General features: G+C 51.8%; 1 protein-coding gene across 1 annotated transcript; it reads right to left on the bottom strand.

Annotated features, from left to right (window-relative positions):
• Nucleotides 1–439: 439 nt before the first annotated feature.
• RBP1 (retinol binding protein 1) lies at nucleotides 440–24,197 on the bottom strand. Its single transcript, XM_029215415.1, has 4 exons — nucleotides 23,967–24,197; nucleotides 23,258–23,436; nucleotides 3,327–3,428; nucleotides 440–674 (listed from the first exon to the last, which is right to left on the bottom strand). Exons 1-4 carry the CDS (start codon nucleotides 24,037–24,039, stop codon nucleotides 621–623), a joined length of 408 nt encoding a protein of 135 aa, XP_029071248.1. The 5' UTR covers nucleotides 24,040–24,197; the 3' UTR covers nucleotides 440–620.
• Between the last annotated feature and the right edge of the window lie 2,335 nt (nucleotides 24,198–26,532).

Here is a 26,532-nt window from a genome sequence, read left to right as displayed (position 1 = left end):
TGTTCACCTCATCCTAGCTTTGAGTTTAAAATTCTATCCAGTTCCATTTCGTTTACAAACAATTTTTGGAGCATCTCTTGTACACTTGTAAGTGCAGTCATGAAGTCACTGTTGGTCTGACCTTAACAAGGCTCTAAGTTCCGAGGTAGAGGGCATCCTGGCCTGCTTCCGGCACTCACTACACCTTGGCCCTGACTGGACATATGATATGGTAGGTACTTAAAACATAGATGACTGAATGTCAGGCCACAGACCTGGGACCCAGGCCTGTGCCCTGGAGAGAGACCGTACAGGTGTAACATCGGGACCAAATCTGCAGGCGTGTGGCTGAATCTCTCCCATCTGCTCAGGGCTGGCGTCAAGAGCAGCCAGCTTCAGAAGCCTTCAGAGAAAATGTGAGCACAGTGGGGTTTCAAAGATTTTCCAAAATAGACATAGCGAGCAGAGACCACTTTTATTGGGATGGTTTCGTTTGAAGAAAAGGGAAAGAGACAAAGCCAGGAGAGACAGACTCTGCTAACAGATGCAGGCTGGCTCTCTGCCCCATGCTGAGCAGAGAGGGGGACCCTGTCCCCCCCTTCCATGCCACTCATTCCTCGAGACTAAGGTATGTTCAGGCTTCAGTTCACCTTTTTGAATACTTGCTTGCAGACCACACCCTGCGCTCTCATCTCCTGAAACAAAAACAGATTCTTGTTATTGGCCAAAGCAAGGTCACACTTGGGGCTCAGAGGATCCAGGGGCAGGGACTTGGAAAATACTCCGTGACTGCTATTTCTCCCCAAGAGTTGGTCTGAACTAGACAATTCCTTGGCGAGTCAGTTGAACTGGATCAGTGGACATTGGTCTTGGCTATGCACTACAGACAGAGCTGGCTGGAGACAGACGTGGCTCAGAGCTGACTGACAGGACTCTCAGATGCCTCCCTCCGTCTACTACCCTCGACAAGCCAAAGGCTTTAAGAACGTCAGGCCTGAGCCCAGGTCAGAGTCTGTGTGCAGGGCTGCAAGAAATCAGGGCCAGACACAAGGCTCAACCCCCAAAGGGGTCACTGCAGACCAGGGTTGCAAACCAGCACGGTGGTTCCAAGCTTCAGCCGCACGTTAGAGTTACTGGGGGAGTTTGAAAAATGCCTGGGTTCCAGGCTAGACTGGTATCAGTATCTCAGAGGGTGAGGTCCTGGAATTGCTATTTTTAAAAGCTCCAGGGTAGTGCTAAATGCAGCTAAGAAAGTCCATGCTCTGCCTCCAGGGCAACCCCTGCTGAGTGTTGCCAGCAAGAATGACAGCAGTGTCGCCACACCTGCGGAAGCTTTTTGTTTGTTTGTTTGTTTTGGTAGGAGTCTAGAAATCTGAATATTTACGTGACTTCTCCTAATTTTTAAATTACTGGCTGAAGAAATTTGAAGCCCACGGATGGCCAAATAAAAGAGGCCTGTGGCCCGCACTTTGCAACCTCTGGCAAAAAGCCACAGAACTACTGAGCTGACAGGGCCAGTGGAGATCACATAACCTACCCTCATTGCTCTGCAGTTGAGGAAACAGAGGCCCAGGAGGGAGAAAGGCTCAAGGTCAGACATTGCAGCCCAGGCTCTACACGAGCCGACACTGCCTCTGAATGTGATGTGTCTCCTCTCAGCGCTCACATGTCCCAAAGCTCCTGCAGACCCTGACCTTGGCAGGAGCCCTATGTACTAGGATGGCGTTCTGCAGATGAGGTTGAGGGAAGGAAGGCACCTCCCCAAAAGTACGCGGTGAGTCAGAATAGACCCCAGGTCACCTGGACGAGGCTCCTTTCTCAGAAGGAAAGTAGCTGGGGAGTTCCAAGGTGGCAGAAGGAATGACAGGAGGTCTCTGCTCAGAGGGCAGGTGTTATTTTTAGCCCCCCAGAGGCTAAGGCCCCTACTCTGGATTTGGATGTGCTTTTTCCAGACAATGGATAGAGTAGAAGTGGCTTTGACGAGCGATCCCAAGGCTGGAGGACAGGGTGAGTGGGGCCCACACCTGAGCCGAGAAAGGATTCTCCTCCTCCAACCTAGATTGTAGAGATTGTAAGCAGATAGGGTAGGGAGTGCCCGGACATAAAGAAGCCATTTTTGGCCTGAGCCATTTTGTGATCTAAGCCTGGCTACAGTGCTTGCCCTTGAACAGGTCTCAGTAATTACTGATCTTAAGGGAAGTGAAGAAATGCAGGAACCAAGGAAAAGCAGTCAAGTTCAGTGACTTGTTTATCACAGTTCAGTGATAAAACAGAGGCTTGGCTCTTCCTCAAGGAATACACATAACCAGCTTTGAGTTCCTCAGGAACTAAGGCCTCCACCCAGGTGGAGGATGGGATTATGATGTGGACCTTTTCTGACCCTCAGGACTTCAATCAATTAAAGCTTGGGGCTTCCCTGGTGGTGCAGTGGTTGAGAGCCCACCTGCCGATGCAGGGGACACGGGTTCGTGCCCCGGTCCAGGAGGATCCCACATGCCGCGGAGCGGCTGGGCCCGTGAGCCATGGCCGCTGAGCCTGCGCGTCCGGAGCCTGTGCTCCGCAACGGGAGGGGCCACAACAGTGAGAGGCCCGCATACCGCAAAAAAAAAAAAAAAAAAAAGCTTGGACTCTGTTGACCTTTGCCCCATTTCAATGCTGAATTCTCCTCTGCTTAAGCCCCTTCATGAATACACATGTGCCCTTGGTTTAAAACTTCCCCAATTTTGCTGTTCAGGGAGACACAGCTTTGGGAAAGGTCCCCGGTGTTCTCCTCGCTTGATCCAAGTAATAAACCCTTCCTTCTCCGGATCGCTGGCTTGGTTGTATCTTTTGGCTCGACACCCACCAAGAGGTGAGCCCAGTTTTCAGGTAACAAGATCATGTCTTGAGAATCTTAGAGAACTCGCCTGGCTCTGGCTAGCCACAATTTGACATGGTGAAAACAGGTATCATTTGGGAGCAAATGTAAGTTCTGCTATCTTCTGGCTGTGTTACTTGGATGTGAGCCTCTGTGTCCTCATCTCCAAAATAAGAACCTTAACAGTACCTGGCCCATCGGGCTGCTGAGACAATGGAAAGAGATACAGAATGCTCCACACATGCTTAGCAGATGCATCTCCTCACCTCCTCCCTCTGATTGGACAAGTGGGTCAGCCTAGACCTTGAAAACACATTGCTCAGTTTTTAAAGTCACTCAAGCATCTTCCCCAGGGCCTTGGAAGTGAAGCTTCAGAGCAGAACCAAGGTCCACCCATGGTGCATACTTCCAAAGTCCATCCAGACCCCAACATGACCAGGGCCTCTGGGGCCCAGCTTGGCTTACCTACCCCCATACCCCCGGAACCTACCAGGTGCAGCTCGTCACCCTCAATCCACTGGGTCCAGCCACGTCCCTCCTTCTCGCCCTTCTGCACACACTCGAGCTTGTCCCCGTCCCAGCTCACCGTGGTCTGCGGAGCCAAAAACCACAGCTGTCAGTCTGGAGCCAGCAGCCCCTGGGCGCTGGGGGAGGGGCAGCCCCAACCTTGAGAATCCAGGGTGCGCTCAAGTCAATTTCATTTCAGAAAATCTGCAGCCTCATACTCCTTGTCCATCACGTGCTCTTATTAAAGCAGGCAAATCGGTTTGTTTTTTTTTTTCAGTACGCGGGCCTCTCACTGCTGTGGCCTCTCCCGTTGCGGAGCACAGGATCCGGACGCGCAGGCTCAGCGGCCATGGCTCACGGGCCCAGCCGCTCCGCGGCATGTGAGATCTTCCTGGACCGGGGCACGAACCCGTGTCCCCTGCATCGGCAGGCGGACTCTCAACCACTGTGCCACCAGGGAAGCCCGCAAATCGGTTTTAAACTTCACAAAAACCTTCATAAATTTCATTTAAATGGGTAATTAGGGGAGAAAAAGGGGCGGGAGCTGTCGGTGCAAAGGCTGAGAATGGGGCTGGGAAGGGAGGAGGGGTTTCTGAGGGTTGAGTGCACACGAGGTTTGGGGGTGCGTGAGGGCTGCTGGCCTGCATCTCGGTGGTGAGAGGTAGACTTCTTAGAATATCCTGCTCATCCCCAGACATTCATTCATTCATTCACTGTTTCAACCTTTGCAAGGTCTTGGGACACCAAAAAAGAGGCCCCCCACCCGCCTCAAACATCTTTTCACTGCCTGGAGAATGACCTTAGATATACGTCACCCTCTGCGGGTACAAGCGGCAGCTCTTCCAGGCACTCTCGGCGCTGACTCTGGATCCTCATGACTGTCCACGTGGAGCATGGGCTAGCATCTCTGCTCTACAGATCAGGCTACGGGACTTGCCAAGTCCACCCAGGTGTCAGTGGCAGAGCCAGATCTGAACACGGATCTGTGATGTTCAGAGGCCCCCTCCCCACTGGACTACACTGCCTCCCTAGGTGCCCAGCGTCACCAGAGTTACAGACCAGAGGCTGCGGGAGCCCAGAGGAGACTCAGGGAAGGGAGGCGCTGGCAGGAGAAGGCACCAGGCTGGGCTTTGAAGGACAGGAGAGCGAAGCGGAAGCAGAGACAAGCAGGCGCTGGGAGAGAGCGTTTCTCTGCGGACCACGACCAGACAAAGGCACAGAGACTGAACAGCGCGGGGCGTGCTCAGGAAGCTCCTCAGGCAGGTTCCGCATTCCAGGGGACCGTGGGGGAAAGAGGAGGAAGCCCCCGGTCTGCCCGCCCGTCTGGCCTCCACCCCTGCCTCCGGCCCCACCTTTGAGCGCTCACATCTTCCCTGAGCCCCGCGTGCCCCGCCAAGTACTGGGCGTGCTGAAGGGCAGACAGACAGCAGGAGGAGGCCCAGCCTGTGCACATGGACCCACCCAGAAATACAGGGCTCGAAGTGCTGGAATTTAGAGGGGAGATGGTCCAGGAGCTCACACAGGTCTAGACTGGGTCCTGTGTGCAGTGGGCATCTCCCATATCCGCAGCTACCCACCTCCCATCCACATGGGCCCTGCCTCCCCCTGTAGAGGTTAGAACCCCATTTGCCCCTTCACTGTGTGGCTCTGAGCAAGTCCATCACTTCTCTGGCCCCCCCCACATCTGTCATATGAGGTGTCAGAGGCCATGAACTCAGAGGCCTTGGCTTTACAGAGGTAAGGTTCTAGGATTCTTCTGTTCCTGCCATGCTCAGCTGAGAGAACAGGCAGCTAGAGCCTGATAAAGGTTTAGGAGAGAAAGAGGAATCTGGGAAATGGGTGTGGAGTGAGTGGGCCTCTCCCTAGGGAGCACCACCTCCCCCTTCCTCCCCAACCCCCAGTCTCACGCCTGAGCTTGTGGATCTCTACCGCCCTCTACTGCTGGGATGAAGAATGCAACGAGAGGCGGGCACAAGGGGGACAGGTGGAGCCAGTGTGCCCCCAGCTCTGCACAGGCATCAATCTGCCCTCTGCTCCTGGAGCCCAGAGGGAGAGGGGCACAGGAGGACCTGGTGGGGGGCAGGCGGTTCCTCACCCTGGTGCACAGATCACTCGGGGCACATGTCCAGCCCCAAGCCAGAAAGAAGGTCCCACCTCCAAGTCAGGACAGAATGAAGTGAATGTCTGACGAGGTGGGTCGAGGGTAAAGGCCACTAACGACCTCAGGCCACAGACAAGATGCCCATTCACTGGGTGCCTTGTCCATGCCCAGACTGTGAAGGGAACTGGGGACTGAAATCAGACGGTCCTCAAATTCAAGGAGCTCGTAAGAACACTTGGCCTCCTCATCAACTGAGCTTCTCTTCATGAGTTTATCCAGAAGTCTACCCTGCACACTGAGGGCTGCAGACGCTATCAGAGGCCAAGACAGACTCACTGGTGCTCAGTTACAATAGGCACACTTCTGTCTCTACCGGAAATATTAGAGTCTATGAGCATATTCATACCCTCTGTCCTGGAAAACTCGAGAAATGCTCAAAAAAGAATATAGTAGTAACAAGAATACCTAAAATCTTGTTTCTTCAGAGATAATTAGATTTTGTTGTATTTCTGTCCAGTCTTTATATGTGTGCGTGTGTGTGTGTGTGTATACACACACACACACACATATTTTTGTTTTTAAAAAGTTCGGATTGCATCATTTATGGTGTTGCACTCTAGTTTCTTCACTTAATAGAAGCAATTTTCCATTTCAACAGATATTCTTCATAAGCATTATTTTAATTGTTATATAATATTTAGGAAATGGCTATGTAATTTGTAGTGCCCACCCAGCACAAAATGAAAATGAGGTATCCTTTTTAAAAAATGATTAAGAATTTTAAGACAGTGACAGCAGAGCATTAAACCAAGTGAGGGGCCCTTCTGGGCACAGAAGCCTCTGGGACTGCACTGGTCACAGGCCCATGAGGACAATCCTGGTAGTATTTCATTGTACATACATACTTACTTAGCCCATTACCCATTCTTGGACTTTTAGGTTATTTATAATTCTGTGCCACTACAAAGAAGACTTCCTTGTATACAGTTTTGAGCACAACGTTTATTTAGAATAAATTTCCAGAGGAAAAACTGTCACATGAAAGAGTGAGCATATTTTTAAGGGTTTTGATAAGGATCACCACCTTGATCTCCAAAAGGCTCACACCTGCTTCCCTTCCAAGGTCAATGTCAGAGAACGAGCACGAAAGAGATGTCCATTAATAGTAAAGCAGGTTAGGTGCTTCCCTGGTGGTGCAGTGGTTAAGAATCCGCCTGCCAATGCAGGGGACATGGGTTCGAGCCCTGGTCTGGTAAGATCTCACATGCCGTGGAGCAGCTAAGTCCGTGCACCACAACTACTGAGCCCACACTCTAGACGCCAGGAGCCACAACTACTGAGCCCACGTGCCACAACTACTGAAGCCTGTGCACCTAGAGCCTGTGCTCCGCAACAAGAGAAGCCATCACAACGAAAAGCCTGCACACTGCAACGAAGAGTAGCCCCTGCTCACCACAGCAATAGAAGCCCGCGTGCAGCAACGAAGACCCAACACAGACAAAAATAAATTAAAAAAAAAAAATCTAAAAAAAAAAATAGTAAGGCAGGCTAGGGAGATTGGGATTGACATATATACACTTACATGTATAAAATAGATAACTAATAAGAACCTGCTGTATATAAAAAAAATTAAATTAAAATTTAAAAAACCCAGTAAAGCAGGCTTTGCTCCTGTGCTAACATGTTACACTTTCTGATTCATCTGACATCTTTTAACAGGGACCGTTTGGATATAGATAATAAAAATACCTTACCAAAAGAATGATGGATGGTGCAATTTCAGGCTTCATGATAGATCGAGGGATTCAGGGAGCGGAAGGCTCTTTGAGTGTAGAGAACCCTTTCTTAGAGCCCTACAAATCAGGCCCTCAAAGAGAAGGATCCTTAATGCACAAATGCTATGTCAGTGTCCAGAGCAGGCACTTTCTCAAGCCCCGAGTTCCCGCTGACTCTTGACCCAGAGTGAGTGGGACAGAAAAGAGACTATTCTCGTCTGTATTGGATATACAGAGGCTGAGCTCAGAGAGCTTAAGTGACTTTCTCAGTGTCACCCAGCTAATGAGGAAAACAATTTGGGCTGGAACACGGGCCTTGCGTGACTCAGTGCCCCCTTGTTTCCCAGGCCAGGCTACACACCCAGCCGATGTCTGCTCAGTTTTTTGGGGGTGCAGAGAAAACATGGGCATTATGCTGAGCAGCCCCCGGGAGGAACACACTTCAGTTCAGCCCAACCATTGCTGGGTGTGGGGTGCTGGGAGACAGAGATGTGTCCTGAAAGCCCCTGGGCTAAGAGATCACCGAAGAGACGGGCAGACAGAGGAGTGCCAGGCAGTTACGGCTCAGGGTGGTAGGTGCTGCCATCAGGGGAAGCACAGGGGCTGCAGTGCCCAGGAGGGCCCCTCATTCTCAGAGGAAACGCAGCTAGGTTTTTAAAGTGGGAAGGCATCCCAAACAGAGTGAATAACAACAAGCAGGCCAGTGCTGAAGGAGGGGCAAGTACGAGGCTGGGGGGTAGACAGGGTCATAGCGCCAGACTATAACTGGGACTGTGGCCTGGAGCATGTTTTCAACGCCCCCCAGTGCTGCCTGTGCCCTCACATAGCCCCATGGCTCTGATCTGCTGGGTGGAACACTCCCCAGTGGGCCAGGGAGTCTGCCGGGCTGTCCTCTGGGAAGCTCAGCTGTAATTTACCCTGGGCTTCAGGTACCTGCCGCCCTCCCACCCTGTATCAGGTTGACCCAGTGTTGTCAGTATCGTCAACAGACCTGGGTCCTCTGTCCCTGACTGTGTGGAATGACCTTGGGCAATAGGATGAACCTCTCTGAGCCTCAGTGCCCTCATCTACAAAAGGGGGATTCATGGTACCTGCTATGGCAGACTGTTCCATCGGGGCTCCCAATGGGTCACATGACATTCACGCCCTTGTGAGGCCCCACCCACATTGATTCTGGCCTTGGCTGTGCGACTGGCTCTGGCCAACAGGACAGCAGCCAGCGTGAGGTAAGAGGCGCCTTCCAAAGCCCTTGTACGCTGGGGGCTCGTCCTCTCGGGACCCTCGCCTCTTGGAACCGAGCTGCTGTGGTTTAAGGAAGTGAAGGCTATTCTATTAGAGTGAAAGCCCACATGATAAACCCCAGACGATGAGAAAGCAGTCACTGCCAGAGGTTGTGACAGTCTGTTGGTCGCCCCAACAGAGTCTTTAGCTGAAGGTAGTCACACGGAGCCGTGGACACAACCTACAGCATCCTGAGAGCACGTGGTGGTTGTTTTAACGTATTACGTTTTGCGGTGGTTTGTTATGTGGCTTTGGATAACTGCAAGACCTACTTTACCAGTGTATGCGGAGGATGAGAGAAAATATACATAAAATGCATAGGGCTGGCACAGGGGGCCCAAGGTCATGGTAATCACGATGTCCAGAGCTTAGATAAGGCGGGGGGGGGGGCGGGATTTGCCTGTCGAAGCTGAACAATAACTAGAGCCTTTCTTTTTTAAATTGGAGATTTGTGAAGAAGTGACGGACAAGCTATTCACCATGGCTAAATGTTTCAGGAGCTCCTTCTTTTCCGGGAGACTTGGATCCAAGAGGAGAGCCTGCAGGGGCTGCCTGCTGAGCCGGGTGCCCAGAAGCCCTGCGATGTCCGCTTCCCCTAAAATTTAATTAGTCTTTGTTTAAAAAGAAGATCTATTTGGAGACTCCCCACGGACAGCCGCGATGGCTCTGAAAATGCGATTTAGTTCTCCCACTTTGCTGTTCCATGTTCACATGGGGTGGGCATGGATTTTCCTTTCTAAGCTTTGTACCCTGTGGGAATAAACCAGCCATTTCTCAGAGGATCAGATTTCTCCTAAGAACAGAAAAGGGGGGCGGGGAGTCAGGGAGGAGGACCATCACCTACAAACAAATGAGAGGAAAGAAGCAAAAGAAAGAACGTTGGGAGGGGGATGTGGCAAACAATGGTCACTTGTTTCCTTGTGACACAAAACATAGCTTCTGATAACGAGGACTCCTTCTGTGACCTCCCTCTGTGGTGAGCAGCCACCTCTGCCACACCAGGCAAAGTCTGGGACGAGGCTCAGCTTGCCCTGTGAATGCAGATCTGAAAGGGTCCTTAAGAGGTCATTCAGTTCAGTCGCCCAGCTTGGACACTCACCATTGCTTAATCCATTTAATCAGGGTCTAGTGGGGGAGTTTCAGGCAAGAAGATGTTTCTGGTGCTTTTCAAGTGACACAGGAAGGCAGATGCCAGTGGGGGCTGAGGTGGGCATGGTACCAACCATGGGGATAGGCAGAGCTGCCCAGCACCCCACTTCTGGGAACTCCACCTTGGAAACGAAGCCCAGACAAACCCAAGAACAGGGGGAAAGTATGGCCACCTTCAACTCCCCTCCCAAAGGTAATTCTCACCACCTAGACCATCTGAAGTCTGCAAAAGAGCTGGTGTCCAGGGCAGCTGGTTCTAAAGCAAAGCCGGTCTCACTTTTCTATTAAAAACTAATAACCTCCAACACTTTGGCCTTGTCAGCAGCTTTCCCGGAGATACATGCACCAAAAGGTGAGTGAAGACAGCTTTGTATTACTCTGACAGGGGACTGTCACTTCAAAAGCCGTTATCCAGCTCCCCTGACCACTTAGAAACCCGAGCTGGCCCTGGGGTGACATAGAAAACTCAGCTCCCGCAGGCAGCCTGGGGAAGCTGGCTCCAAGGAAGCCTCGAGGCCCCTCACCCTGTATGAGTGACCTATACTGGGAGTGACAGACCATTCCCACTAAATGGACCCATCTCTTGGCAGTGACCTGGCATGAACCACAAGTAGTGGGATTCAACTTGGCTGCCAAGAATTTGTGACGTTCCTTAAAGCTCCCACGTGCCCCAAACATCCACTCTCATGAGCAGGGGAAAGATGGATCAGTGGTCCCCCCAACTCGCCCGCCCAGCTCTGGGAGGCCCTCTGCTTACAGAGCCACTTCCCAGAGGGCTGGGACTGGACCTTACTGTCTCTGTGGTTCCAGAGCCAGGTCCTCAGAAGGGAGGTCTTGTCCATGGCGGTTCTGCTTGCAAAGGGCAGAGCCAGGACTGACCCAGGTCTGACTCCCAAGCCTGTGCTCTTTAAATTTAAGGGGAAAACTGAAAAACCAGACAGTGACTAGACACTTTCTAAGCTGACGTGAATCGCTAAAAGATACAAACTGGCCATTCCTCCTGGAGTTTGATGTCACAGCGTGCTTCACCCTTTGAGGGTTTCTGGAATAAGGAGAAGGTTCTCAGCCTCCGGTGCCTGTGAAATAAGTGGGTGGGTGGGAAGGGCAGGGAAGGTAACTGAGAACCTGCCAAGTGCCAGGTATGGTGCTGGGGGCTTTCCACCTCAAGATTTAGAGCCAATCAAAATTAGGCTTGTTAAGTAACCAGCCCAAGCCTCCTTGGGGTTAGGGCTTGAGCCATCATTTGAACCCAGTTCTTTCTGGCTGAGTCCATGAGCTGCCCTGCCTGGGAGGTCAGGTTGGGTGAGCCGCTGATCCTTTCCCAGGGGAACGGCAATGACCTAAAATCAGCACATTCGGGGGAAAAGCCGATTCATTCTGTAAGCATATTAAAACTAGATTAATAAGGCCTTAAAACACGAACGAGTAATTAGGCACATAAAAGCCATTAGAAGCAACAGCTACAGACCAGTAAAGCCACAGCAGGGCTTCATGGGCATGGGCAAATGTGATTCCAACACCATGAGGAAGCGGACAGCAAATGATAACACGATTCTTAGGACAAACTAAATGATAAAATGTTAAGACTAATGTTGACGTGAAATATTTTAAATTCCTTAAACATTCCAGAAAGTGCCCAGGCTTAATTTTAAAACAACAAACAGTCAGAGAGCTCAAGGCCCCATGAGGCCAAGGTTCTGGATGCGGCGGGTGGGGGGGGGAGAGTGAGGCTGGAGAAGGTCACAGGGATCCTGTGGAACTGGGCTCAGTCATTGCAGGGGCCCAGCACTGAGGGTGGCCCTAAGGGTGGGCTGGACCCAAGCTCTGCCATGGAGCAGCTCAGACTGGAGGGAAGACACGCATGTAAACTGGCATCAACAGCACCTGTGTGTTGTGTGCTGGGTACTTCCCGGTGTAAGTAATAACAGCAGTGTCATTATCACCATCACCATCATCACCGTAAAATCATCTATTTAATACTCATTATGTGCTGGGCAGGGTATTAAAGTGTGGGTCATATCAAGTTGATTCTTTAAACCTCCTGGAGCAGTTATGCTTCTCCCCATTTTACAGATGTGGAGACTGAGGCTTTAAGGTCACCCAGCCATGAAGTACGGAGATGAGGTTTGACTCTACAGCCCATGCTCTTGGCTACTGGGCTCTGCGGTTCCCTGGTCTAAGCTGACCCTTGAATGAGCAGTAAGACTTTGCATCATGGTTCTGCGTAAGGAAGCATCATTCAGCAAATGCAGGTGCCACACCTGCACACCAGCCTCGTGTGCTCGAAATAGAGGCAGGGAAGGTGAGGATTCTGTTCTCAAGAGCTCACAGACTATTGAAGACAAGCAGACAGAGAATTCCAGCAAAACGGCAAGTGCTGGGTAGAGGCAGGTGATGGTGATTTTGGAAGTGGGAAGGCACCTCGTCCGCCTCTGAAGTAGAGACAGAGGTCCACCAGGGAAGGCTTCCCGGAGGAGGTAATGCTGGAACAGACACCAAAAAACATCAAGAGAGTTAGGTGAAGAAGTAGAAACTGGAAAAGAGGAACGAGGGAATCCCAGGCAGAGGGGACAGCCTGCACAGAGGCAGGGAGGTCAGGGGCTGCATGAGTGAGGCTTCTAAATGGGCTTTGCCAGGCTGGACTCTCATGGCGTGATACTCCCCAGGGAGTGTGATCCTGCACCTCTGACCCTAGAAGTTACCAGCATCTCTTCTTCCTCACTTCACACCTATGTGGCTCCAACCAGCCAAACCTGATACAATGGAAAATCCAAATATTTGCTTAGCTGGCAGGCGGAGCTGGCTTTGCTACTTGGGCAAGTGTAAGAAATCGGCCTATTCTCAGGTTCACCTGCAGTGGGGGTGGAATAAAGGAGGGGCCGTCCTGCCAGAAGGTGCTCAGAGGGGCTCAGGAGGGCAGAGCCCACCCAAGGCCTCACCTCTTCCACGAGAGTCTCCGGCCCCTATTTTCTATCTTTCAAGGCGAACAGAAACAGTTCCCAGAAGATAAAAGATGGTTGCTCAGTAACCAGGGAAGAGAGAGCAGGTCAGGGTCTCTTGACCAAGAGTTCTCTGGGCTCTGGAATCCTTTTATTCACTGTAGGATACCAGCCCCTACCTTAGAATCTATGGCAGAGAAAATGCACATTACCATTTGTTGAATCAACAGAAGAATGAACGGCGGAAAACATTCCAGGGGTACTCTTGTAATTTACACCTTTTTTTGAATGACAAAATATCCCAGGCATATGTTTCTTCTTCCATAGATTAGTCTTACATAAACAAGTTAACCACTGGAGTGACATTGGCCCCGAGTTTCTGAGGCCTGGCGTGCTTAGTCATCATGCCAGGAAGAGCATGAGTCATGGTTTCAACCCCCTTCTCCCCAGCTCTGAACCCATGTCCCGCCTACTGCTGCCACGTGAACATCTTCCTACCATGGATGCCTTTGCCATTGAACCTGGCAGGCTGTGGGGCTCGTCTGGCCAGCAGACAGCAGCTTGCCTGACTGAGCTGGGCGTTCAGGAGGGACCTGAAGATGGCCTTGGATAGAGGCGGGCCTGAGCTCCAATCCATCCCCACCTCTTTCTAGCTGGGTGACCGCAGCAATTTACCTTTTGAGCCTCCATTTTTTCATCTGCAAAATGGGGCTAATGAGTCCCGCCACAGAACAGAGCCACCAGGATGAAATGAAACAAGGGGTTGCAGGGACCTGTTGCAGCTCTGGACTCTCAGTAAGCATTGGTTTCCCCTCTGCTCTTGGCCTTGCGGCCCACCCCACTGCCCCGCACCGTCCTCCATCAGGGTGGAGAGGCAAGTGCCCTTTCAGGCCAGCCTCTGCACATGTAACCCCGCTAGCTCTTCTCTGGATGGCCAGGTGTCCCTTCACACATCGCCACCTCCAGAATTTGTCTTCTGGAGCACACAGTTTACAAGGTGAGAGAATTACTAACAACAGCTCGTATTGATGGAGCAGTTGACTGCAGGCTTTCTTGCATCCAATCCTCATTGTGAAGTAGCTTGTGAAGTAGATCCCTTACTTGATAATAACTCCCATTTCACAGACAAGTGAAGGCACAGGGAGGTGAAGTAACTTGCTTAATGCCACCCAGTTTGTAAGTGGCGGAGATGGGATTCCAAAGATGACAGTCTGGTTCATGGACTGAACCGGTTATGACACAGCCGGACTGCCAGGTCTTCCCTCAGAGGGAGATGGGCTGTGAACAAGTAAGAGCTTAGAGGAGGGCCAGGAACAGCTGCCCTCAGCCCGGAAGCCACAGATCTCGGCCAGCAGCGCCAAGCCTGGCACATAATAAGCATGAGAGACATTAACTGTTATTATTATTACAGGCAAGAGATATTCAGAAGATGGGGAAAGGGGAGAGAGATATTAAGAAGCAGAATCTATGGAACTTGTGGACTGATTGCCCATAAACACTTACCATTTATCTTCACAGCGATCACTTTCATGGCTACCTAGTGGTCTACGGAATTAAAAACCCACAGTCACTCTAACGGCCTGTGGTTCCTGGGCACTTAGGGACACCAGCAGAAGGCAGCCTGTTCTGTAAACCACACAAAGTTGGGAGTCAGAGAGATCTGAAGTTCAGTCCCTGGGCTGTAGTTAACTGGGAGTGCGACCCTGGCAGACCCTGTCTGTTAAATGGGAGAGTAGCCCCTCTGTGCTAGGATTGTTGGAGGGCTGAATACATAACATATATCAAGTACTTTTGGAGGTGGGTGCAGGGCTGAAGGTGAAGCCCTGTGCCACTCCCAACACTCTGAGGCCATCCTTTCTCCCTTCAACTCACACGCCAGCCTCCCATGCAGGGCCTGCCTTGGGTGGCAGGCAGCCCAGGGAGGTGGAGTTCCCACCCTGCCTGCAGAGACCCAGCTCCAGGCACCACATACCTTCTCCCACCCGCACGGAGTCCTTGTAGGCTCTGCTGCTACTTGAGATCAGCCAGAAACGAGAGCCCAGCCCTGACAGACCTGCAAACTTCAGCCAGAGAATAATATTCCGACTCCCACTGTGTACTCACCGGACACCAGGCACTGTGGTCACAGCTTAGTTTGCATAGAGCACACTGAGCTTTTCTAAAGTATCTTCCGCCCGACGTGCTCCCCCACTGAGATGTGGAGTCCATGTCCCCTTCCTTGGGAAGACGGGTGGGCCTTTGTGACTGCTTCAACCAACAGAGTATGGCAAAATTCTTGCTATATGACTTCAGAGGCTAAGTAGGTTATAAGAATGTCATACACTCTGCCTTGTCCTCTTGGCCCTCTCGTTCTTAGAACCCACTGCCATGTTGTAAGGAAGCTCAGCAGCCAGTAGAGAGTGAGTATGAGTGAGCCATCTGGAAAGTGGACCCTCCAACACCTCACGGACATTGCATGCCGCAGGGACAAGTCGTCCCCTTTGAGCCCTGCCTAACTGCAGATTCATGAAGAAAATAAACAACTGTTATGGTTTCGGAGTTTCGGAGCACTAAGTTTTGAAGTGGTTTGTTACATAGCAATAGAAATTTGAAATAATTCATCACCACATTTAATTTTCACAACATCCCATCAGTGGTGCTACCTCTGGCTCCTTTTTACAAATGAGGACACTGAAGTCCAGAGGGACAGAGTACCTTCCCCAAGGAAACACAGCTGGAGAGTGGACCCAGGATTCAAATCCAGGTTCATCTCAAAGACAAGGCTCCCCATTGCTCTGCTGTATCCCACGCTTGTCCAGCTGAACACACTGCTGGTATCACTCACTCGGATCCTCAGCTGCAAACCATCATGGGCTGGTGCAAGTTTGGTGTCCCCAGGCAGACTCCATCCGCAGGGACTGCATCTCTCCACTCTCATTCGTCCCCCATAACCGGGCACCCTTAACCCCAGCACAGGCTTATTACACTGAATCATGACGAGACCATCACTGGAACCGGGGCGTGGGCCAGCCCACTTCCTCATTTCTCTTTCTTAGTAGTTATCACAAGCACGATCTTTGAACCCACGGCATCGGCATCAGTCAGGAACTTGTTAGAAAAGTTCTCGGTCCCTACTCTAGACCTTCTGAATCAGAAACTCTGGATGTGGGGCGAGTTCAAGTCTGAGAACTACTGCTTTAACTACTTACGTGGTTTTTAACCTATGATCTGTGAGCTCTGTATGTCATAGGATGTTTTTAGGTGCAAGCAACAGGAAACCAGTTCAAATCGTTTCAGGGGAAAGAAAGGGCATGTATTTGCTGGTTCAAGCACAGACGAAAAGTCTCAGAATGGCATTAAGTGTCAGGAGTTCCAGCAACCCTCCGATGCTGAGGTTTCTCTCTCTCTCTCTCTCTCTCTTTCACTTCTGCTTCTCTACCAGCCTCATCTTATTTTTTCCTTCTGTTGGATTTCTGCACGCAGCCGTGGAGGGTGGCAGGAAACGTACGACTGGCCCAGTGCAGGTCAAACGCACAATCATGGGACAGGCCACGGGATACTGTCATGGCCCTCGTTTAAGGTGCTCATCCCAGGAGACACAATGTACTGGGATTTGCAGCTTCACCAGAACCCACAGGTAAGTAGGGGTCATTCCCACCAAATAAGGGGAGCAATGACGGTCAGAAAAACAAACAGCTGTAATCCTCCAGTAAACATCTGGCCAACACAAGTTCGCTTTGCCTGCAGTCTAGGGTATCAGAAGGGCTTTGCCCACTTATTGCACATAGTACTGTGGCTTCACCAGGCCCTGTCTTCTGTGCTATCACCATGGTCCTCAGAATTTGCTGTGAGCCAGGTGAAGCAGCAATCATGATGCCCATTTTGCAGATGTGAAAACAGAGGCAGCGGGTCCAGTCATTTAAGGTCACTTTGTTAACTAAGTAATAGAGGAGGATTTAAAACCAGATGTCTGACTCCACTACCAGCACTCCTTCTGCACACCCCCAAGCCTTGTCAGTACCGTCTGTGCTCACCTCCAGGTTGCGATGAGCCTCACAATAAGGAACTCAGCAGAGCTCCATAGGAGACCTTGTAATAGCTTTATAAATAAACTAGTTAGAACCCTTCCTCTGCCACCAGCTGGTTGGATGACCTTGGGCTGATTCCTCAACTCGGAGCCTCAGATTCCCATCTGTAAAATGGGCATAATGATACTCACTGAACAGCATTTGCTGTGGGGACCAAAAGAGAAAAAGTGCTAAAATCATCTGGGACAGGCATGGCACTCAGTAAGGATTTAGCACGTTATTTTCCTTTGTTCCTGCCTAATAAAAAACAAAACCTAACAAACAAGTGTGATTCTTGAAAGTTACTTTGTGAATTTTATTTGGGTTGCTTTAATTCTTCCTTTTGTAATCCTCAAAAGTATGCTGCTGACACCGATTTCAAAGGTCGAAGAACTTTAGCTAAGACATGAAAGAGACTCCGTGTTTCCTTCCTGGAAAAGACCCTGCCAAATGCTGGGGGCCTGATCTGAGCAGGGGCGGCTCTCAGAAGGCTTCCAAATCCAACGGCATTCTCAGCTCTGCAGCCCAGGGAGTGAATTCTGCCTTCGGCAAATAAGAACCAAAAAAGAAACCTCTTTAATGAATCAAGAATAGGATCAGAAGAAAGCCGGCAAAAGAATTTAAACCAAAGCATTAACAGCAGTTTGGTAGATATCATGTATTACCATATATACTTAGATGAATGGATGGATGGAGGAAAGTAAGTCAGGGAGGGAAGGGAAGGAAACATGTAAGTGCTGATACAGAAAGATGCCTAAGAAATATCAAGTGAGAAAACAATGTGCTAAGAAGTAGATTTTTTTTTCTTTCTTCCTTCCTTCCTTCCTCCCTTTCTTCTTTCTTTCTCTCTCTCTGTCTCTCCCTCTTTCTGTCTTTTTCGGCTTTAGATAGAAATATTGACAAATCACCTTCTCAATAACTACATGGCTGGATGGCTTCTATATTCGAGGTAGATTTCTGCACAGATCCACCAGAAACAGTAACAGTGATAACCTCTGGGGGGTGGGAATGAGGCCAAGTAAGGGAAGGGGTCCTTTCCTTTTCAGTCCACTTTCTCCTGTGCCATTTGAATTCTTTTTTTCCTTTTACAGTGGAAACAAAGAAAGCAACAGAGGGCTGGAAGTGGAAGGCAGGCTCTGTGGAAGGGGTCATCCTGAGTTCAAGGCTGGAGATGAAGCCAAGGCCTCAGCCTGGGAGGAGGTGCTGGCTGCTGAGTGAACATAGCTGCCTCCCCCAGGGAAAACCTGACCTGGTGTCCACAGGGATGACAAATGGCCCTTCTGCCCCCACCATGCAGAGCCAGGCTCCCAGCTGGGAATCCTGCCGAGGCTCGTCTTCTCCCACAAAAGCTGCTTGTGCCGGGGGAGCTGGGAACCAGGAACCCGATCATTCCTTGTGCCGAAGGGCTCCCTGGCCCCGGCGTGGGGAACGGTATTTGAAGCCAAGGAGCATCTCCTTTTTGGAAGGTCCCCACCCTGCCAAATCCTCCATCTGCTAGATTCAATAAATAATACTGGTTTCAAACTGGACCTGAGATTTCATTTTAACGGATAAAGGCGTGCAGGAGGCGGTGGAGAAAAGCTGAGTCCAGTCTTGATACACTTCTACCAAAACCACAGCCCTGGCTACTTGTGGTCATGTAAAGATCTGAATAGAAAAGACTGCAAAGGGGAGCTGAGCAATCCCGGCTACACAGATCTGAGCCCCTCCACCCATCAGCCTGGGGAGAGACCGCAGAGCCATTTCAGGTGGTTCTGGGCATGGACTGCCATGTCCACAGGGGTCCAGCAACGGACTAAGCCAGCATGTGGCCCTCTACACCTGAGTGCCTAAGAAACATCATGAGTGTTGTCCACTTTTTACAGAGACACAGGTACAGAGAGGTTTCTTTTCTCCAAAGCGGTGGTTCTCAAGGTTTAGTTGCACCAGAACCACCTGGTGGGCTTATTGAAACCCAGATTGCTGGCCCCGCTCCCAGAGTTTCTGATCCACCAGGGGTCTGGCTGGAGAATCTGTGTTTCTAACAAGTTCTCACGCTGCTGCTGCCGCCGCCGCCGGTCTCAGCTTCGGGAACCACTGCTCTAAGGAACACACGGTGCAAACAATGACGTACGGCTGTTTGATCCTTGACTTTAGGTACTGGGTGGGGGGAGGGCTATGGAAGAGTGGAGAAGGTCCCATCTTAAAGAAGGAGCTGCGACAGTGTCCTGGGCATCCACAGGGTGCAGGAATAAAAGGGCACCCAGCATTTTCAGCAGTCTTGATTTTACTGGGGTACAAACAGCCGGAAATATGGATTTTTCTACAACATCTTACAATCTTTGGCAATCATTGGCGACTGGCTCTTAAATTTGTCAAACATTGTGTGAGCCAAACAAAACACATCTGCAGGCCAGATTTCATCCTCTGGCTGCTGTTCCAGAAGACAGATAAGGTTCCCACGGAAAGAGGCAGGAGCAGAGCTCTCTGAGCCTCTGGGCCCTTTGCGGAGGATGGCAGCCTGACCACGCCTCTCCCAGAAGGCTCCCTGGGGCCTGTCGGGGCCACATCCAGGCTCCCCACTGGGTCCTCAGCACTGCCCTCTTTCCCAGCCACACCCTGCACTCTGGCCACATGAAGTCTTTGCAGACTGCACCTCTGTCCCGGATGAAACCCCTCCCAGCCAGGCCTTTTCTGACCTCTGGGCCTTTGTGCACGTGGTTCCCTTCGCCTGAAATGCTCTCCACATCCGCCCTAATTCTTACTTGTCCTTCAAGGCCGCCTCAGCCGTCACCTCCTCCCGGGAGCCCTCCCTGACCATTGCCTGTCCCCCATTCCCCCATCCCTGCCCTCCTAGCCTGCTGTGCTTCCATCACTGCACTGGGCTGTAATGGCCTGAGGCTGTGTCTGTCTCCTCCACTGGCCTGGGTGCTCCAGGAGGCCTTGCTGCCTCTGTGTCCCCGGGCTTGAGCCCAGGGCTGATGTGGGACAGGTCTGAAATAGCACCTTCCAAGTGCTGTTCTCTTGGCCTTGGCCTTCCTCTCGTCCCCTTTCTGTTTGCCTAATTCCTGCCTATCCTTCAAGCCGCTACTCAGACTCTACTTCCTGTGGGAACAGCCCCTATCTCCCAGACCCAGGGGGCCCTTCTCTGCCTGTCCTTCCCCATCAACACACCATCTCAGTATGAGTGACTGCTTTGGTCTGCTGCCCGCACTACACTGAACTCCACGAGGGCGGAACTCTTGTGCTATTCATCTTAGTAACGCAAGGGCCGCAAAGACAGAGTGAGCACCACGAAATGCTTATAGGACCAAGAAAGGAATGAACAGAACAGGTGAGCAATGAGATCCTTGTAATGTACTGGGAAGTACATGTTAGAATGAGGCCAACCTGATGCTGAGAGCTGGCTTCCTCCGGCCACTGCTCCCGGCTGGTGGCTGCAGAGCACGGGGAGCAGAAGGGGTAGTGGTGCGCTCTCTTTGGCAACCACCTTGCCCAGGACCCCCCCGAGGGGGGTCCCCGAGGACCCTCCAGGCCTTGGCCATGTGGTCTATTGCAGGCAGCTCCCCTTCATTCACAAGCACGAGGCTGGACAGTTGCCATCATTCTATTATCCTAGGCTCTCCCCCAGCCGTGCTCTTCCCTGTGGCCCCCCTCCAGCTGGGCAGCAGGGGAGAAGGGCTTCTCTGCAGTGCAAGGGCCAAGGGAAGGCCAGAGCAGAGGGCCGTCCATCCTCCCAACAGGCAACAGCACGGTTAACGCGTGCCATCTATAATACTTGGGAGGGGGCCGCCCTGAGTCCTGGGACAGCAAAGGTGACCACGAGTCCTCATACAATGTCATTGAGTTTGCCCAGCTGCTGGGCTCCCTGATCTGTTCACCTACCACTGTCCTAATGCTTAATGGCTGATAAAAGAGGGTGGCCGTGCGCCCCTTCCTTTGTGTCCAAACCCATCCCTTCCACCTCTTTTTTTTTTTTTTGTGGTACGCGGGTCTCTCACTGTTGTGGCCTCTCCTGTTGTGGAGCACAGGCTCTGGATGCGCAGGCTCAGCGGCCATGGCTCACAGGCATGTGGGATCTTCCCGGACCGGGTCACGAACCCGTGTCCCCTGCATCGGCAGGCGGACTCTCAACCACTGCGCCACCAGGGAAGCCCCCCACCTCTTTTTTGTTACAAGTAACTGGAGAAGTCACCACCTCCAGAATTCCTTCTGAGATGCCCTCCTCTGGAGCTTCCCTTTGTCACCACTGATCACACTGTGTTCGCGTCTGTCTCTACCACAAAGACTGTGAGTTCCTGGACATCAGAGATTGTGATATGTTCCGCTGGGTCAGACCGCATTCAAATCTTCCCTCTGCCACTTCCTTAACCTCCCAAGGTCACACAACAAGAAATCCTGCCTTGGTTTTCTTATCTGTAAAATGGGGTTGAAACCAGCATTGTGAAGATTCACTGAGTTAAAATAAAATGGGAAAGGTACTTCAGCACTTGAAGAGTACAGGCATACCTCGTTTTATTGCACTTCAGATATTGTGTTTTTTACAAATTAAAGGTTTGTGGCAACTTTCATCAAGCAAGTCTATTGGTGCCATCTTCCCAACAGCATTTGCTCACTTTGGGTCTCTGTGTCACATTTTGGTAATTCCCGCAGTATTTCAAACTTTTTCGTTATTTGTTACGGTGATCTGTGATCAGTGATCTTTGACATTACTATTGCAAAAAGATTATGACTTGCCAAAGGCTCAGATGATGGTGAGCATGTTTTTAGCTATAAAGTAGTTTTTCTTTTTTTTTTTTGGCCGCGCCACCTGTGGGATCTTAGTTCCCTGACCAGGGCTCGAACCCGTGCCCCCAGGTTTAGAGGTGTGGGGTATAAACTACTGGACCGCCAGGGAAGTCCCTAAAGTAGTTTTTAACTAAGGTATATACACTGTTGTTTACACAGAATACTACTGCGCATTTAATAGACCACAGTATAGTGTAACCATAAGTTTGATATGCACTGGGAAACAGAAAACTTCATGTCACTTGCTTTATTGTGATGTTCGTTTTTTTGCGGGGGTCTGGGGCTGAACCTACAATATCTCCGAGGTCTGCCTATATTAACTAGTATTACTAGGTGATCAATAAATGTTTCATACAGTAATGGATGAGGGTGGGAATGAAACAGCGAAGACAATTAGCCAAGGAAGTATAAGCCAGCACATTCCAGAGGTGGCAGTGACCCAAAATAAATAGAGATGTTTGCTGTGCCCTGTAAGTACCTCAAGAGTGGGCTGGCACAACCTGACATTTCCCTACAACAGTAGTGTTTTCTCCCCGCGGTGGCCTCTCCAAGGATCCTCCCTGGCGGCCACCCCTCTTCCGCCACCATTCCAAGCGCAGACTCAGACACTAACTCAGATCCCCTTCAGATGAATCAACAAGTAGGGGGGTGAGTCATCCTGGCCCGGGGTTCCTCATCCCCAGACACCGGCACTCCTTCAACCACAGTCCTGACAAACCCCAGACACCTGGTTTCTACAAAGGGTAGCCACAGAGGAGCCTGGCCCCGAGCAGGAGTGTGGGCCTCAAAGTGCAGTCTCTGGAATCTCCTCTGGGAGCCTCAGTCATTGTAAAATATGGGATTACTAACCCCTCCCTCACTGGGCTGTGGTGTAAAACAGCTGGCACAGTGCAGGGCACAGAGCAGACTCTCAGTAAAGGGTGGGGGGGGGGGAAGAGGCGTAGGGGAGAAGCTTATCAGTAAGCAAAGCAGCTCCCTGGGGGTGGGAGTGAGCTAGCTCTGGACCCAGGACTGGGAAAGGGAGACCCGGAGCACCCTGACCTCCCAGCGACCCCAAGAATGTTGATGGAGGCCCCGGGCTGACCTTCCGGAGGCTGCTGTGGTGGCGCTAATTGGGGTCTCCGGGTCACCAGCTTCCCACCCTTGGGGGCAGGGGGCTCACTCCCTTCCCCCACTGTTGCCTCCTCTGGCCTGGGCTGCTGTGGCACTGACCTACTGAGTAGGTTGTTGGCTGCAAGCTTTAAAGGAAGCTTGGGGGCAGTGGAGGACAGGGTGGGGAAGGGGGTGGCCAAGAGCCAAACCCCACTTTGGGGATGAAGAGGGGCAGGTCAGAAGGCAGAGTCACGGTGCCCCCTGCTTCCTAGAGTGGCTTCGTGCTAGGTCCTGTAGGAAGTTTACACTTCAGAAGGGTTGCCTGTGTTTCATCTTGCTTTCCTCCCTTCTCTCCTTCCTCCCCCAGCCTACAGTTCAGCCAGAGAAGGGAGTCAACAGATTTGCCTGGAATTCCTGTGCAGCCCCTCCCTAGCTGTGTTACTCTGAGCATGTTGCTTCGTCTCTTTGAGACTGTTTCTTCATCTGTAAAATGGGCGTACTGAGACCTCCTTCAGAGGTTGTTATGAGGATTAGATGAAAGCAAGTGTATAAAGCACCAATGCCGGGACACAGTAGAGACTCAACAAACCACAGCTTTCATTTCAGAGGGTATGCTTGATAAGCTGCCTACCTTGGGGGCTGGGAGTGTGAAGATCTTGGGCCCCTAAGAACACAAAGGCGTTTGCTCCCCTCTCAGATGAACTAGCCCTGCCTTCGGTCAGGACCCCTGGGCAGCAGATGCCCAGGTGTACGCAAAGCCTCACCATGCACTTGCGGTCGTCTATGCCCGTCAGATCCTCCTCAAACTCCTCCCCAACCTGGAAGTCCATGATGTAGTTCCTAAAAGTGCTCAGCGTTCGGATGATCATGTGGTCGCCGTTCTGCACGATCTCTTTGTCTGGCTTCAGCAAGTTGGCGATTTTGCGCAAGGCCACATTGACATCTGCAGGGAGTGCAGGGGCAGAAAGGAGCAGAGAGTTGACTGGAAAATTCAGAGAACTGTTGCCAAGGTAGCGGGCCCTAGGAGCCCGCTTCTCCCCCCACCCCCCCGACCCAAGAAAACCATCGGGGTCCTCTGCTCGAATAGCAAGGCCTCTGCGTGCAGCTAGCTGGTCTGTCTTTTTCTTTCTTTCTTTTCTTTGCTTTTTTTTTTTTTTTTACAACAAAGTTTTCTACCCTTATGCTAACCTTTTGAAAACGAAAGCTAGCCAACCAAGCCCAGCTTTCCTAATGAAATTATCCACTTCGAGAGCCAACCATCAGACACTGACCACCATGAACCCTAATAACCCCCGTCCTCCAATTCGCACTTGCTGGTCCCCTGGAGACGCCCCTTCCCCGGTCGGGGTGCTCAGGACGGCGGCTTGGCCGGCGGAGGCAGGCGGGTGGGTGGCCGGCTCGGGAGGGCGCCGGGATCCCACCCCCAGCGGCCCGGCCGGGCGCCCCGGGCAGAGCGCGGCGGGCAGCGCTTACCCAGCGCGCGCAGGTACTCCTCGAAATTCTCGTTGGCCAGCATCTTCCAGTACCCGGTAAAGTCGACCGGCATTTCAGGGGGCGACTGGGGCCGGACCGGGACAGAGCGGGCGGGAGCAGATCTGGGCTCGCGGTGCGATCCGGGTGGTGGGCGGCCCGGAAATGTGCGCCCTCGGGGGGCAGGGGCTTGTGGGGCGGCGACAGCTGGATTGCAAGCGCGCACAAAGCCAGCGGGAGGATCCACCGTAGCTGTCGCTCCTCCCCCCTCAGCGGGGCGGGGCCGGGGATGTCGGAGGGCCAGGTTGTCCCAGGCCCGCCTCCGCCTAGTTCAGACCTTCAGTTTCCTTCCCTAGGAAGGAAAAGGAGACGGCGGTGGAGGTGAGGGGTGTTTTATTGATTCCAACTTTTCGGTTCCTGCGGGATTCCTTCAAACGCCTTGAACTTCTCACATTCAGCGGCCACTTGAGGGTGGGGAAACATTCTCCTGCGTTTGCTGGAGTAATTAGGGAAAGAGACCACGTACAGGCTTACAGCGCGGGTGGCCGGTGGGGATCCAAGATCCAGAAAGCTGGGCAGTTCAACTCCGGGAAAGAAAAGTGGGGCACTCCCCACATCCCTCCCCCAGATAAAAGCAAGGCTGGGAGACTTCTCTGGTGGCACAGTGGTTAAGAATCCGCCTGCCAATGCAGGGGACACATGTTCGATCCCTGGTCCGGGAAGATCCCACTTACCGCGGAGCAGCTAAGCCCGTGCGCCATAACTACTGAGCCTGCGCTCTAGAGCTCACGCGCCACAACTACTGAAGCCCACGTGCCTAGAGCCTGTGTTCTGCAACAAGAGAAGCCACCACAATGAGACGCACCTCAACGAAGGGTAGCCCCTGCTCGCCGCAACTAGAGAAAGCCTGCGCACAGCAACGAAGACCCGACGCAGCCAAAAATAAAAAGTAAAATTTAAAAATAAATAAATTAAAAAATAAAAATAAACAAGGCTGATGTTGCTTGAAGTAAGTGTGGTTAAAAAAAGGCCCTCTGCAGAGTGAAGTTTGAGATCCACTGCTTTATGCAAATGTAAGCAATTATCAGTACACTGTCAACTTTCCCCTCCGCTTTCACCTAGTGGCAGTACAACACTTCACAGTGGTGTGCACTTAGCTTTCTTCACTTACTCTGTTCTGGAGACCTCATTCTTTTGCAGGATATTCCATTGTGTATCCAGCTTGTCCCCCACTGCTGGACATTTATGTATATATTATGCTCCGACCTTTTACTATAAGAAGCAGTACTGCAATGAAGATCTTTGAGCACATCTTATTTCTCACCTGGTGGGTATGTCATGGTGTTTTAAAACCTCTGTCTTTGCCAGCAAGGAGATGACATAATCATGTGGGTTGACTTTTTGACCTCTATTAAAGACTAAACAACTCTTTTAAATTGCTTTTTGCACAACTCACAGCCTAGGTGACAGCAGGTACATTCTCCTCCCACTCTAGCTCTACAATGGCTCCAACCCCACCCCCTCCCCGCCCACCCTCCCCAGGCTCTTGTGAGTCTTCACACTACATCTGGCTGAGTTAGGAAAAGATACCTCTTCATCAGAGTAGGGGCAGCTTCATCCCGGGGAGTGGCTTGGATTTCAGCCTCTCTCATCTGCCCTGCTCTACACCAGGGTTTCTTAACCTTGGCACTGTCTCCAGTTTGGACCACATAATTTTTTGTCGGTGGGGAGGGGTCTGTCCTACGTAATGTAGGAGTTTTAGCAGCATCCCTGGCTTCTACATGCCAGATATCAGTTGGCACCTCCCACAAAGATGTCTCCAGACATTGCCAAATGCCCCAGGCCGGGGGCCGGGGGGGCAAAATCACCCCTGGTTGAGGGCCACGGCTGTGGACAGCTGTACCCCTCATCAGGCCTGTTTACCATCTCATCTCACGCTCACACCATCAGTCGTTCACACAGGCCTTGTCTCTGCAGCCTTCCCTGGCCAGCCCAGGGTTCATCTCAATGGGACAGTGGGCAGCCTATCCCCGCCCTGCCCAGTCTGAAGGTGCACAGCAAGGGCCGGTCAGGGCTGGCTCTCTGCCATGCCCAGTGGGTCCCCTCGTGCACTAGGCAGAGGCCGCCCCTTCCCCACCTCTCTAGTCGGTTCTCCTTTGCTCATCCCAAGAGGCCAAGGTCTGGCCGCTCCCCCCTCCCCTGGCAGCTTCGGTCATCTGCTCACCCAGCCTCAGTCTTCTGAGCTGGCCCATGGCGCTTAGTTCAGCCTGCTTTTGCCCGGTTCCTGTCTGTCTTGGTCTAGTCTCCCAGTGCCTAAGTATACTCCTGCCCTGCTGGGTCTCCTCCCAGGGGGGCTCTCCCAAGTGTAGCCCCTGCTGGCTGTGCTGTTACCTGCCGCTGGGGGCTGGTTGTGAGGGAAGGCTTTAGAGGCAGGACACTTGGTTTGAAGCTGGCTGTGTCACTGTGTAGTTGAGTGATCTTGGTTAAGTTGCTTATCCCTTCTGTGCCTCAGTTTCCACATCTGTAAAATGGGGACGCTCTGACTACCTACCTCTTCAGGTGGTGAGGA

Source organism: Monodon monoceros, unplaced genomic scaffold (assembly GCF_005190385.1).
Source record: "Monodon monoceros isolate NGI ecotype Baffin Bay Population unplaced genomic scaffold, NGI_Narwhal_1 Super_Scaffold_11, whole genome shotgun sequence".
NCBI lineage: Eukaryota > Metazoa > Chordata > Mammalia > Artiodactyla > Monodontidae > Monodon > Monodon monoceros.
Note: the sequence above shows the minus strand (reverse complement) of the source record. Positions and strands in the feature narration are given on the sequence as shown.